The following is a 14,936-nucleotide window of genomic DNA, read 5'->3' as shown; positions in this document are numbered from 1 at the left end:
TAAGTTTGCCATACCATAAAACCAAACTCCACTGATTGCTCCCCAGTAATGAGGAATAACCTGCAGCCCAGGTACAAATCAGAACCAAACTTGGCTTAGTATCAGAAACTAAAACATAGAATTGGAAATTTAAAAATGGAGAAACAGTCAAAAAGACGAAGTTCTGTTGCCACTGGGGGCTTACTGTATGAACCAAGCAATTGTGTGTAAGCACTTAAACAGCTCATGGTTTGTGTATCTCAGACATAACAGTTCATTCTCAACAAAATGAGTGACAAGAATGTTATTTACTCATTCAGCCAGTGGTGAAGGGCACTGTTCTCAGAACCAAGGATGTCTGTGCTGTTCTCTGCCCTCCCGGAGGCTCTGTTCACGTGGCCCTCTCTGTATGTACCTTGCTCCAGCCTTCGTAGGAGAGCCTGGCCCTGCTGTCACCCTTCTCCCATGTGCAGTAGAAAGGTGCAGTATCTATTAAGGAGAATTCATATCTCTTAATACTATTTTACAAGCTGGCTGTCCTTGTTCTGTACATTGTCTTTCACTTAGAATGACCTGGTTCTGAGGAAAAGGTTTGCTGAAAATTCATTTGCCTTTTTTATCCTTCATTTAACTCACTTTAAGTTTTTGTTGGGCAATAACAAAAGAGACAGCATGATCACATCTCTGAATTCTTTTGTGGCTTAATGAGCATTTTGTATTTGGCATCTTTTCTTCCTTCATCACTCTTGCATTTTATTGATTTTTGGATGTTCTACAAATATACAAAGTACTGCTTTGGTTAGACATTGTCTTAAATAAATTTGGGTGTGTGTTTTTCTTTATGGATGCCAAATAGTGTTTTCTATTTTGAAGGAATTTGTTACATGCCTGCTTTCTGTAATGGACCAGTCATTGCCATTTACTGAAGTGTATCCTGCCATTAGTGGCTTTGCCATCTAAAGCATAATTGATTGGACTTTATTGAAGTCCTGTAGCAAAACAAATCTTAACCCAGTTATTTTGGTATTTGTGGAGTGCTTTGGTGTATCGGCGTCTCTTCCTTCCAGCAGCTTGGATCTCTCTGTAGTTTGGCATGTTTTCTTTTTTCCACCTTTCAAGAAAATGTCTACATTCTGTGAAGGTAATCTGATCATGAAGTCTACTTTAATTTTAGTCTATTTGAACCAAATATTACTGTGCTGTATCAGTTGATGTGTAAATTTAAAGAAGACTTTAAAGAAATACAGAAAAAGTATGTATCATAAAGCTTTCTCTTTTGGAAAATATTAAAATGTGTCTTGAGTATCTAAATTATAGATGAATACCTCTTCAGCTAGAAAATCTTGGTATTTCAAGTACTTTTTAAAGAATGAAATCTGTACCTTGTACAACTGAATACAAAGTCTTAATAACTGTAGAATTCACACACTGGGTAGTTTTTACATTTAGACTTCTTTCTGAAATGTCTTTTATTTGAGTTATTTGGACAGAAACAAAGAAAACTGAGCCTCAACAGTGTAAAGAAAATACATGTAATTGGCTTTCTCACTGGGGAAAGGAATGTATTCTGGGTGGGTCAACGATCTTAAAAGCTCTTGAATTCCTGTTTTCTTTGTTGGTGTGTTTACATCACAGAATCACTTTTACATAAGAACATAAACATAAGAGAATAAATTGTATTTGTTTTACAATCCCAGTGATATGATAGAAGTTGGATACAGTCAAAATATTTGCAGATGATCTTTTTATCTTCTTTGGCATTAAGAGGATTGTGCAAAGGCAATTAACCCTTCTCTCAAATTTTGCATCCTCAGAGGCGAGGAACTGCTCCACCTCCAATGAGACTGCCACCTCCCTATAAAGCTCCGTCTGATGACAGTGATGACACTGAAGAAGAACATGCATTTACTAACGGTGAGTTCCTTTTCATTATTTGGGGCAGGTGCAGAATTTATTAAGTTATGCTTCAACGATTGTTGTAAATGATCGAATACAATGCTGTGGGTTCTTAGAAAGTGTGCAGGAACATTCTTGCTGACAAAGAAAATTTACGTCTTCTAAACTTCTGTGGCTTCATCATCCTAAGCTTTTCTCTTTGACACTAATATAACAGAGTGACTATCAAAGGCACCGGGGTTGTACACTGTTTTATCTACATTGCCTCCTAGACTTACTATTTGGTTGTAAACACAGAAACGCTAAACAGTCCTTTAAATTGGAGTTTGACCCATACTAATCAGAGATGGACACAGATGTTAGCTCTTGATTACTTGCCTTGTTCAAAAGGATAGTGATATTGCCAGTGCAAACTTAGAAAACTCTCAAGTCATAATTTCTCCTTCAGAATTCATTTCATGATGTTCTTTTGCATTAGTTATATAAATACACACTCATACATATATTTAATGAAAGCTTTATTTAAAAGAATTTACATTTCTTTTATTTATGTAAAGTGTGTGTAGTTAGATCTGATTGCTGTTGTGTATGGAATTTATTTTGGGCTTGATGAAAATGTTCTAAAATTAGCTGAAAATAGATTGTGATGATGGCTGTACAATTTGTGAATATGCTGAAACCTACAGGATTGTGCATTTAAACGGGTGAATTTTATGGGTTTTCAAATATATGTAGTTTTTAAAATAATATTTTTCCTTCTATAATAGAAAAAAAGCATTTGATATAGAAATTGAAAGAGTTAAAATTCTGGCTCCTGTACTTCCTAGTGTGTGACCCTAAGCATGCCTCTTGCATGAAAATAACGGTACCTAGTTCGCAGGGTTGTGATGAGGATTAAAATAAGGTGATAAGGCTTTTAGCCTGTCATATAGTGAATCTTCAACAAGTATTATAGCTCTAATTATTGTTAATATTTATTATTAAGTTGACTATAACTTTGTATTTTTCTAAATAGAATAGTATATAAATAGAAATAAAAATATAAAAATGAATATAACTGTATAATAATTAAGTCGACTTTATAAAAACTTTGTTTGTACTTAGCGATTTTGCAGAGTACTTTCTCATGTGTTATTTTTTTCATTTATTCAACAAATCTCTGCTGAAAAACCGGCTGGTTTTTACTAACACTGCTAAGTGAGTCTGCTGTAAAGTAAATGAAACATAGCTCCTTTTTTCCTTGGTGGGGTCACCAGCTTGGAAGGGAGGATACAAGACATGGTAACAGAATTTGATAAAGGTACTGCCGTGCCTTGGTTCTCAGCCTCTTTTGGAGAGCTACACGTGATACATACGACTGATGTGTGCGTGCACTTGTGTAATACAATCCCTTGTTTTGATGTAGATATTAGGGCAGCTGCAGCAAAGTGGAGATAGCTTGTGGATTCTTCATAATTTTGGGGATGCTAGAATGCCCATATTCACATGGTTGTTAGGAAACTTGGTCTAAGCATGTGACTAAGATTACGTTCTAGCCCTAACTCAACTACTTAGTTGTGAATTCGTGGACAACTTTCTTAACCTCTTCATGGCTCTCACTTACTCATTTATAAGGAGAAGAAGGGATGTTTTATAATAACCTGCCTCATAGGATTGCTGTGAGAATTAGAGGAGAAAGCATTTACAAAATTTAGTATAAGGATGTTGATACATAGTAAACACTCTGGTTTACCATGTGCCAAGTCTTCACGTATGTGATTAGCTCAATCAAGATAATAATTTTGTGAGGTCTCTGATTATACAAATAAAGGAAACTGAGACTCAGAGAAATTAAGGAACGTGTGCAAAGTTACACAACTAATAAGTAGTGGAAATGGAGCTTAAACCCAGGCACTCTGACTCCAGAGCTGGTACTGTATCATCTTCTCATCCCATTACTTACAACCCATTACTTTCCCAGAAATAGGAACAAAGTGATTTGAAGTTATCTAGCGAATGTCACTTTGATGTCATAAACAGACAGAGCAGCAGCACCCTCCCCAAAGTGCCAAAATCATGTGCACATGTGTGTCCACAGCTTTGGTGGGAGTCAGGGAAGGCAGTGATTTAAACTGAATGCAGAAAAAGACTTCTAGTATCTAAGTCATCTTCTAACGATAACATTTCACAGATGCTTCAGCAAATCTGTCTGGATGGTGACTAGACTTCCCATTCATTTTGCTCCCCATTTTTTTCCTTCCCAGTATACATTTCCCATCCTGTTTAACTTCCATTGGATTTACTGTTCACCTTCTCCAGAAGGGTGTGAACTGTATGGGGCTGTCAGATGGTTCACATTGAAAATGTAGGTGAACCTAAAGCCCCTAGCTTTTCTAAATTTCTTTTTGATATGGACCCTGTGAGTTTTTCTTAGTTCCTTAACTCTTCTTAAATGAATACTCTGCTCATCTATCCAAAGTTAAAAGTAGGTTGATTCACTATTTTATCAGATTCTCATTGTCCCCAAACTAAGTATTTCTTTTTACAGTGGTGAAAGTGTGCTTACATAACTTTCCCACGGCCAAGAACTATGAAGGGAACAGTTGGAATCCAAGCCTTAGGCCTGCCAGGAAGTGATGCTTGTATTAGATCACTGACATGAGATACAGGTGATTCTAAAGTGTAGTGAAATCTAACGTAGGTGAACTTTGGCAAGTTCCTTATGTATAAAGACTGAGTGGGTGGTATAGGTGGGCAGACACTATTTTAGGTGTTGGAAACACAGCAGGGAACAAGGTCTCTCCTTTCAATAGCTTATATTCTATGGGGAAAGAAGTCTTATAAATTAGTAAGATAGTTTAAATATTGGTAAGTACTATAACTTAGTAAATAAACAAGGTAGTGTGAGAATAAATCCCTTGGAGGAAGCAACATTAAGAGTAGAAATGAATAAGGAAGGCCAGGCAGTAAGACCTACGTGACAGGAAGCCACAGAGCTGGCTTTATTTATAGTCATCATACCAATCAGATTTTTTTTTTCAGATGGTGATCTACAGTAACTTATTTAGTAGCCAAGTATGGGTGTGCATGTACACACAAACATACTAATGCATATATAGTTGAAGCAAAAGTATCATAAAATGTTACATACATTTATGACATATGAAGAACTTTATTCTTGTTCTATACTATTCTATTTCATTTTTTAAAGTGGTTTGCAACTCCATTTATTAATTGATCAACTAATGAACTGCAATCTGTAGCATGAAGAACGCAGCTCTGAATCAGTCGTTTTCAAACTTCAGTGTGTGTGCCTCAGAAGCACCTGCTGAACTTGTTAAAACACCAGTTGCTGGGCCCCACCCCCAGTTTAGAATTTCTTACATCTGGGAGTACCCAGTAATTTACTCTTTTAATTAGTTGTCAGGTGGCGCTGATACTTCTGATTCAGAGACCGCATCCTGCAAATCACTGATCTGGATGGTATTAAAGTCATGGGAGTGGGCGAGGTGGAGCGGTGTGCAAAGACAGCAACAGGAAGGGAAGCCAGCACCTGCATGGCATAAGAACATCCCAGCATAACAACACTTTGAGGAGGTTCTAGAATTAAGTGGTTTAAGAGAAAAATGTGTTTCAGGAAGCGTTCCATCGCTAAACCAAAGTGGCCAACTGTGAAATGATTCTGCGAGGCTGAGGGGGTTGGAGACAGAATTAACTAACCGTTGAACTTAGCAACATGGAACTGGTGAGGAAGAACAGAAAGAGAGTACTCGGTAAAATAACCAAAGTAATTATTGCTAAGATTGTTGTGAGAATTAGATGCCACAACCAATACAGACGTAGCTCCTTTCCTTGTGCTTCACTCTATTGCTCCTCCCAGGTAATTATGTTTTTTCACTACTTAGAGGTTGGTGGCAATCCTGCATTCTCAGATGATGGTTAGCATTTTTTAGCAATGAAGTATTTTTAAATTAAGGTATGCACGTTGTTTTTTAGACAATGCTATTGCATACTTAGTAGATACAGTAGATTGTAAACATAACATTTATATACACTGGGAAACCAAAAAATTGGCATGACCCACTTTATTGTGGAATTCACTTTTTTCCAGTGGTCTGGAAGTGAACCCACAGTATCTCCCAGGAATGCTGGGAGTGTGTTACATAACGGACATTTGTAAGTGTACCTCGCATAGTTGAACATATGACATTCTGGTGTCTAATTACCATAAGAAATCTTATAACCATCTTAATAAAAATTTCTTGAGTTTTAATTAAGAATTATGAAACAATTAAAAATTAAGAAATAATATACACATAAATACTTAGCTGTTGGCAAAACTACCGTTATCCAACGTGCAAGATTTGTCAAAGGGAGGTATTAATGGTGTAGAACTTTTGACGTGACTTTCATACCTAAATTTAAATAAAGCTAGGTTGTCTTGTGAAAGGTTTAAGATCATTGAGGGCATGAAGTGATCACTTAGTTCACTGTCACATGGTGACTTCCCATCCCAGTCTTTGTTCCTAGCTTTAACCCGGCTCTGATATCCTGACCCAAATTTTCAATTGGCTGTTGGAAAGCTGCCATGTCTCTTATCTTTCTTTCTGACAATGGATCAATAAATGTAGATGAGTCTTCCTTCCCAGTCTCTCTCATATTTACGGTTTCCTTTGTATTTTTATTCCCAGAGTTTTAGTAACTATCTGTTAGTAGCCACAGCTTACTGAGTACCTACCATGTGCCATAAATTCTCCCCAACTCTAAGTGTATTCACAGAAGAACCTTTGAAAGGAGCTATCTCTTCTGATTTTAGCTTCATGTCACGTTCTTTAGAAAACCTTGCCTGACTCCTTATTCTAATATTTTTCTTTCATAGTACTTAACAAAATGTAACTATTTATATATTTATTAGATTAATATCTGTCTTCCCCACCAAACCTTTAAATTCCGTGAGTCTAGTGACCCTCTGTTTTGGCCTGGCACATTATGGAAATTCAGTATTTTGAGCAAATTAATGACAAAGGGTATGTGACTCACCTGGCCACATGGGGGTACAGCAAAGATCTAGGTGTGCTCCTGGTGCTTTGGAGGTGCCCTTTGTACTGAATTGTACTATCTGCGTAGTTTCGAAGCTTTCTGTCCAGAGCAACTTAATACTTTTTCTCAATATGCCACCCCTCATCTTAACTAAAAGTTCTGATCCCCAAGGAGAGGCACCACAATCTCCAGAAAATCCTCTGTTCCCTTTCAATCCCAGAGGTGAAATATATTTGTATTATTCAGGTCGTTCTAACCTGTTGGCATTCACTCTTTCAATTACAGTTTCAAACTGCAGGGAAAAGGGAAAAGAAGGTTTGGAATGACTTTTTGTTACGTAAGAGAGTGAAGCAATGAGAATTATACAATAGACATGTCTCTTGATGCATTAGGAGTTCAGAATTTAATTGACGTGTTTGATACCTGGCTTTTAAGAGATGTAGCAGAGACGTGAATGGAACCTCGCATGGAAGGCCTCTTAAAGCCCTTCCTTTATCCTTTAACTGCAGAATAGCATACTCTTCTTAGGTGTTTTGCTTTTCCATTCCCCCCCACCCCGCCCAGTAAGGATCTGTTTTAAATATTGACTGTGATTTATCTTTATGGCCTTTTTGCTCAGATTCTCCCCCACCCATTACATGTCATAATGTAATATTCGGTATAAGGAATATATTTCGGTTATGAAGCATAATAAAATTAGCCTGTGAACCACACCATACAAATAAAAATTAGATTACCAGTATCTTGCTGTTTTACTTTAATCCTTATTGTTTTGTTTCAGGTTTTTCTTTCTTTTTTTAAGGATAAGCTACTGGCTGAGACCTTCTGAAATGTAATTTATTACCAAATTACCCAGAGTCACACCATGTGTAAGTTTAGAGGGGATGACTTTTTAAAAGAGAACTTTATTAAGATATAACCCACATTACCATACAACTCATCTACTTAAAATGTCCAATTCAGTAGCTTTTAGTATATTTACAGAGTTGTTCAACCATTGCCACTATCAATTTTAGAATATTTAGAACATTTTCGTCACACCTTCCCCCTTGAAACCTTGCTCATGAGTAGTCACTCTTCTGCACCATATTTATTCAAAAATTCTTTACATTCATATATGAAATGTACGTACATATATTTTAATTTTTTAAAAAAACTTTATAGATAATCTTCATTTGTTTCCTTGGAGCAGTCTGGGGAAGCTTTCCCAAACCTCTCTTGCTCTTATAACAACAACAACAAAAAAAAACCCCAAAAAACTGCATTTAAATTTAGAAAAAGAAAAAAATGCTCACTAGCGCTGATGTTCTTGAGAAGTTAGCAGTGAAGGAAGATTACCTCTCCCCAGCTTTTACATAGGCATCGTTTTGCCTATTTAGTGGAAGTCGTGAAACCCATGTAAGGTAATTTGAATCCAGATCCTGTGGCTTTTTTTTTTTTTTCCAGTATGAGAATTTGCTTGAACACTGATTTGGAAGTGAAAGGCTAGGCAATTTTGCAAAAGAAAAGTATTGAAAGGAGGGGCCTTGCCCTTCCCTAGTACCTACATATATTCTACACTGGTGGTTTTCTAACTCCATATGCAGCTTCTAGAAGATGAGTGGGAGGGTTTTTGGCTGTCTGAATCAGTTTCTCAGCCTTGGACTGTGACAGTTTTAACCTGATAATTCTTTGTCACGGGGGACTGGCTTGTGCATTATAGAATGTTTAGCAGCATCCTTGGTCTCGTCTCACTAGATACCAGTAGCCTTCCTTCCCACCCAAGTTGTGACAACCGATGATGTTTTCACACATTGAAAGTGTTCCCTCTTCTAAATGGTTGAGGTATTCTGCTGTTACTTAGCTGGGCTGTAATCCCATACAGTGAAGAATTATTTTACCCAGAGTACCGGCAGCATTCCTGATCAGAAATATTGTTTGAAACTGTAATAATTAAATCAGTTTAGTATTTGTGTTAGAAATGATGTAGAAATTTAGAATATAAAAATGTATTTTTTAAATTACAGAAATAGGTTAAATTATTCTATAAAAGATGGCATATGCAGTCATTTGGACAGAAAATGTAGAGATCTTCACTTCTCACTAAAATTATGTTAATTAGAAAAGAATCATGTACTTCTAAAAACTGAAACCGTAAAAATACTGTAAACAGTCTAAGATTTTTAAAGATATATTCCTGGTACAGGGAAAGGCCTTCCATATTGTTACACTAACACTATAAAATAATAATCGCAAGTTGGTTTATATAAAAATAAAAAACATACATGTATAAAAATATATACACATGTATATTTTATGTACATACATATTCAGAGGAAAAAGACATGTGCAACAATAGAAAAACAAGCAAATATCAGACATCATGTAATAGATTTGAGCAACAAGTACAAAAAGTCTATTTAGCTTAACAGTAAGAGATGTGTAAATTAATTTAAAAATCAGATTTTTTTGTCTTATCAGATTACTTGAGATTTTAAAAACTGATATTGCTCATTGTTGGAGAGATGCTGCAGAAAAATAGGAGTTTGTGTGTACTGTTAGTAGGAATTTGAATTCATGTCCTTCTTTCTGGAGACTCACTGGGCAGCACTTATAAACAATTTAACTGTGTGTATTTTTTGAATAATTTAACTTCTTGTGGTATAGTCTAAGGAATTCATTGCCCGTGTGAATATATGTATATGTATGTGTACATAAACCTACAAAGAAGTTTACTGCTGCCTTTTTCAGTAACAGCAAGTAGATCAATATATATTATATGAAATTAATACATGATAGAGCTTTGATTAAGTCACTTAATCTAAGCATTTTTAACCGTTTGACCTGAAACAAGTTGAATAGCTTTCCCTTAGTTTTCTCATTTGTAAGACAGAGATGGTAATTGTACTTCTTTCACCGCTGGGTGCAGATGAGAGACCAAAAGAAATGGTATATATAACAGGCTTATGTAGGAAGCGACACAGGGAGGCATTCCAGAAATGTTAGCTGCTACTCGTTATTCTTATCAATAGTACTAAAACATTTTTCAGTGTTTGCAAAATACTGCCATCGTAGAATGAAATTCTGGCATAAGCATATTATTACAGATTTTTATCCAAAAATTATTATAATTTATTTTTGAATAATTTTAGAAATCATTTCTTTGAAGTTTGACGTTTTCGTGCAGGAACAATACCTTGATAACACTGTCTGCATCTGATGGTTCCCTGATCGTTGTTGAATACTGTGACATTATTATACTTTCACTTTCCATGGAGATCGTTAAAAGAGAAAAACATTTTGGAGTATTTCATTTTTCTTTGGTACTTTTTTCATCCTGTGCTTTATTTTCTCTGGACCAGAGGTGGAATTATCATAGAAGGTTTGTTTACGATTTTGTAATTTTTCCTTTTCATGAAATTTTGATGTTGTAGGGTTGACATTTTACTTTTTCATTCCTCTCAGTGTGGGACGAATACACAAGAGAATTTTTTGAGAAAAATTCATAATTCAAAATGAATATAACAAAACAGGAATGGACTCACAGATACAGGGAACAAACTTGTGGTTACCAGTGGAGAAAGGAAAGGGGGAGAGCAAGGTAACAGTAGAGGACTAAAAGGTACAAACTTATAAACTACTAGGTATAAAATAAGCTACAAGGATATATTGCACAGCACAGGGAGTATAGCCAATATTTTATAATAACTTTAAATGGAGCATAATCTATAAAAATATTGAATCACTATGTTGCACACCGGAAATAAATATAATATTGTAAATCAACTATACTTCAATAAAATTTAAGAAAAAAAATAATAGTCCAAATAGAATTAAAAACTAAAAGGATAGCTTTTTTTTTTTAAGTATAGCTTAATTACTTTGTTTAATATGAGTGCTAGTTTGCTGGACAATTCTACAAACTTTATGACAGACAGTCTCATATTATGCTTTGTAGTATTTAAATATTTATGAACATTTATTGACTCACAAAGGTTATAATGTTCTTTGTAGATTTAATTCTCAGTATTCACATTAACTGTCAATGTATTTTTCAACTTAACTTTTTAAAAAATTTAATAATTTTAATATAAAAATTAGCTTTTATCATTATTTGTAGTATTTTACTCTTGTAATAAACAAATATTAAACTTTGATGAGCTGATAGAATTTCAACATATCAAGCATATAAAGAAGTTTTTCATCCCAAATTACATCAGGAATGCTAAGCTAGGTTAATAACAGTGAATCGAAATGTCAGTCATGTTTGAATTACTGCCATTAATACACAGTTTAGTTTTTATTGTTAATCCATGTTACCCTAGGATCACTGATCTTGCACTGGTTCAGAGGTGCCTGAATGGTATCCAGGTGTCTCTCAGATCTTTGGCTTTTTGGAAGCAAAATCAAATTGCAGATTTCAGTCAGATTCTAAGGCCAAAGCTGAACTTTGCAGAATCTATATTTTTTAATTGTAAAAAGTGCAGAAGCATGTGCACCAAACTGCTTTAAGAGGAGAATGTTGAGGAAAAACTTCTACTTTTAACTTTATTTAATCCACTTGAATTATGTAAAACGAAATTTTTGGAAGGAGAAAAGCATTTTGTCTTACAGCTCAATAATAAGAAAACAAGCAACCCAGTTTTTAAAAATAGGCAGAACTTGAAATGATATTTCACCAAAGAAGATACATAAATGGTTAATAAGCCCATGGAAAGATGCTCAACATTAGTAATTTAATAGGGAAGTGCAAATTAAGCAACTATGCATCTACTAGAATACTTTTAATTAAAAAAGCAGGCATACAACTAAAATCCTCATACACTGCTGGTGGGAATGTAAAGTGGTCCAGTTACTTTGGAAAATATGTTGGCAGTTTCTTTAAAAGTTAGAAACAAGTTTACTATACAACCTGGTAATTCTACTTCTAAGTATATACCCCAGAGAAATGAAAACACATGTCCGCACAAAAACTCCTTCATGAATGTTCATAGCAGCATTATTCATAATAGCCCCAAACTGGAAACAGTCAAATGTCCCATCAACTTGTGAATGAGTAATAAACAAAATGTTGTATATCTATACAGTGGAATACACTATTCAGTGATTAAAAGGAGCACAATATTGATAAGCTGATATGCTCATTATGCACAGTAAAGGAAACCTGATACAGAAGACTACATACTGTATGATTGCATTTACATAGAGTGCCCATAAAGAAAAAAGTTTTAGACATAGAAAGTAGGCCAGCCATAGGCACATGAAAAAATGCTCAGTATTACTAATCATCAGAGAAATGCAAATCAGAACTACAATGAGGTATCACCTCACATCAGTCAGAATGACCATCATCAAAGAGTCCACAAAGAATAAATGCTGGAGAGGGTATGGAGAAAAGGGAACCCTCCTACGCTGTTGGTGGGAATGTAGTTTGGTGCAGCCATTATGGAAAACAGTATGGAGATTTCTCAAAAGACTAAAAATAGACTTACTATATAATCCAGCAATCCCACTCCTGGGCATATATCCGGAGGGAACTCTAATTTGAAAAGATACATGCATCCCAATGTTCATAGCAGCACTACATTCAATAGCCAAGACATGGAAGCAACCTGAATGTCCATCGACAGACAAAGAAGTTGTGGTATATTTATACAATGGAATACTACTCAGGGATAAAAAAGAATAAAAAATGCCATTTGCAGCAACATGGATAGACTTGGAGATCGTCATTCTAAGTGAAGTAAGCCAGAAGGAGAAAGACAAATACTGTATGATATCACTTATACGTGGAATCTGAAAAAAATAAGAAAGAGGACACTAATGAAGTCATCTACAAAACAGAAACAAATTCGTAGACATAATAAATAATCTTACGGTTACTGGGGGAAAGGGGATGGGAAGGGATAAATTTGGAAGTTTGAGATTTGCTGAGGTTAACCATTATATACAAAAATAGATCAAAACCAAAATTCTCCTGTATAGCACAGGAAACTATATTCAATATCTTGTAATAATCTTTAATGAAAAACAATATGAAAACAAGTATATGTATGTATATATATGTCTAGGACATTATGCTGTACACCAGAAATTGACACACTATAACTGCCTATACTTCAATAAGGGGAAAAAAAAAGGTAGGCCAGTGGTTACCTAGAACTGGAGTTGGGGTTGGGCTTGAAGGAATCTTTTTTTGGTAGAAATGTTCTAAAACTGGATTGTGGTGGTGATTGCATGCCTGTATAAATTTACTGAAAATCATTGCATTGTATGCTTGAGTGAATTTTATGTTGTGTCAGTTATACTAAATAAAGCTGTTAAAATTATTTCAAAGTTAAGCATCAGCTTATCTTAACCACATTTGTAAGGGATAGTTAAAACTTGTTAATTATCTAAAGGTCTCTGTTAAAGGAGAAGGCCAATCAAATAACAAATTTAAAGCAGGGAATAAAAATACCTTAATGTCTTCCCTGATGGTGATGGGATTTGAGAACCTTCAGGCTCATCTGGTCTAATTTTACAATTGAGAATCCTAAGACCCAGAGTGAATAATTTTCCCATAGTCACACAATTAGTTACTGTTGAAGTCAGTACTGGAGTCTGGGTCTTATTTCAGGGCCATATTTAGGCTTTTTCGTCCAGTGCCTTCCTGTGTGCACCATGCTAATTTTTTAACACGAAGTAGACTCATGAGGAATGAAGAATTATGGAGCAACTAGTCATTGTTTTGATTTAAAATTTGGGTTTTTTGTTTCCTTGTGGGCTCTGTAGTTGATCTCTACCTTACCAATAGATGTCACTACAATCAACAGCAATTATTGCCAAGGATTTAAAGAATGTTAAGAATGTTCACCTCAAACAAGCAAACAGCATTCATTAATGGCTCCTAGTGGCATCTCCTTGTTCATTTTACTAAGTATATGAATTTATTTGCTCTTTTCTTTTGTTTTTTGGGGGTTTTTTTGACAATGCAAATAAGAGGAGAAAGATTAAGACAAAAGCGAAAAGTCAACTTTCTAGTTTTATAAAATTCTTTTTCTCGTTTTCTATTGTTAATTATCCTTTTCTAGATGCTTCATTTTTATAATTAAGTAAAATAAGTAGAATTTTTATTCTAGCCCTGTAATTGGAGACTAGTGAACATTACTTTTTATTTTAGTGTATTTTTTATTCTGAAAACTTATGAAGCTTCAGTCCTTGATATAATTTGAATGCATTTATTGTAACTATAAGTAAAAAATGTTTAAGATCTCTTGAAAAGCATTTAAATTATGTTAGGAGTTCGTGACCTTCTTATTACTCATCTGTTTGATCAGTGATTCTACATTTGACAAAAGAAAAAAAAAGAAGATGCAGTATCAATTGACAGAAAGATAATTATGAAGTAATAGCAGTTGTTTATCTGATTATATTAAGGTGTGCTGCGGGTGGGGTGGGTTAGGTGATGCAGTGTAGCATTTTAAGTGAAGTTTATGGAACCTCAGCCATTTCTCTGAAGCTTCTGTGGTTTTTCTTCCCCCATCTTTTTTTTTTTTTCCAGAAGGCTAACTTGAAGACTTGAGTGCTTAAATAGAATCTTTATTGCACGCTTAGCATGTTGCTGAGACACAGATGAATCTCACTAGGGGATACCGCGTGTTCAGTGTGGTTCACCCATTTCTTTGTTATAAAAATGATTCAATGCTGTGAGCAGTAGGGAGAGAGTAAGTTGATGATATTACCCTCACTTCGGACAGGCTAAAATCAACTGCCGTTTCCTTTTAATCTGCATTAGAAAGATGAACTATTTCTCAGCAGGAAAACTGGGTCATTAAAATGATATTAATTGAAACTGGCCACAGAATAAATGGTTGTGTTTATGTTGCCTCCTTTCTGGAATAGAGCTATCTTCCGGATGCGAGCAGGGTAACAGAGTGCCACAGCCGGCAGCGTGAAGCATCCGAGGGTCAGATGTTGAAAACCTGGGATTTTGCTTCTCTCGGCACACTTTCCCAAGCAGCTTTCACCTACTGGCAGATGTGACTGTTAGCTTGAGGGGTAGCTGGAAATTAGCTTAATTG

The 14,936-nt window shown here is 35.2% G+C and overlaps 1 protein-coding gene across 4 annotated transcripts in view; it reads left to right on the top strand.

Annotated features, from left to right (window-relative positions):
• The window catches only part of PATJ (PATJ crumbs cell polarity complex component), a 289,824-nt gene that overhangs the window by 122,032 nt on the left and 152,856 nt on the right, over window positions 1–14,936 (top strand). For all 4 annotated transcript variants that reach the window (XM_072974318.1, XM_072974320.1, XM_072974319.1 and 1 more), the window contains exon 27: window positions 1,794–1,893. In XM_072974318.1, coding sequence (XP_072830419.1) covers window positions 1,794–1,893 — 100 coding nt within the window. The remainder of the gene's footprint in view (window positions 1–1,793; window positions 1,894–14,936) is intronic.

Source organism: Vicugna pacos, chromosome 13 (assembly GCF_048564905.1).
Source record: "Vicugna pacos chromosome 13, VicPac4, whole genome shotgun sequence".
Classification (NCBI taxonomy): Eukaryota; Metazoa; Chordata; class Mammalia; order Artiodactyla; family Camelidae; genus Vicugna; species Vicugna pacos.
Note: the sequence above shows the minus strand (reverse complement) of the source record. Positions and strands in the feature narration are given on the sequence as shown.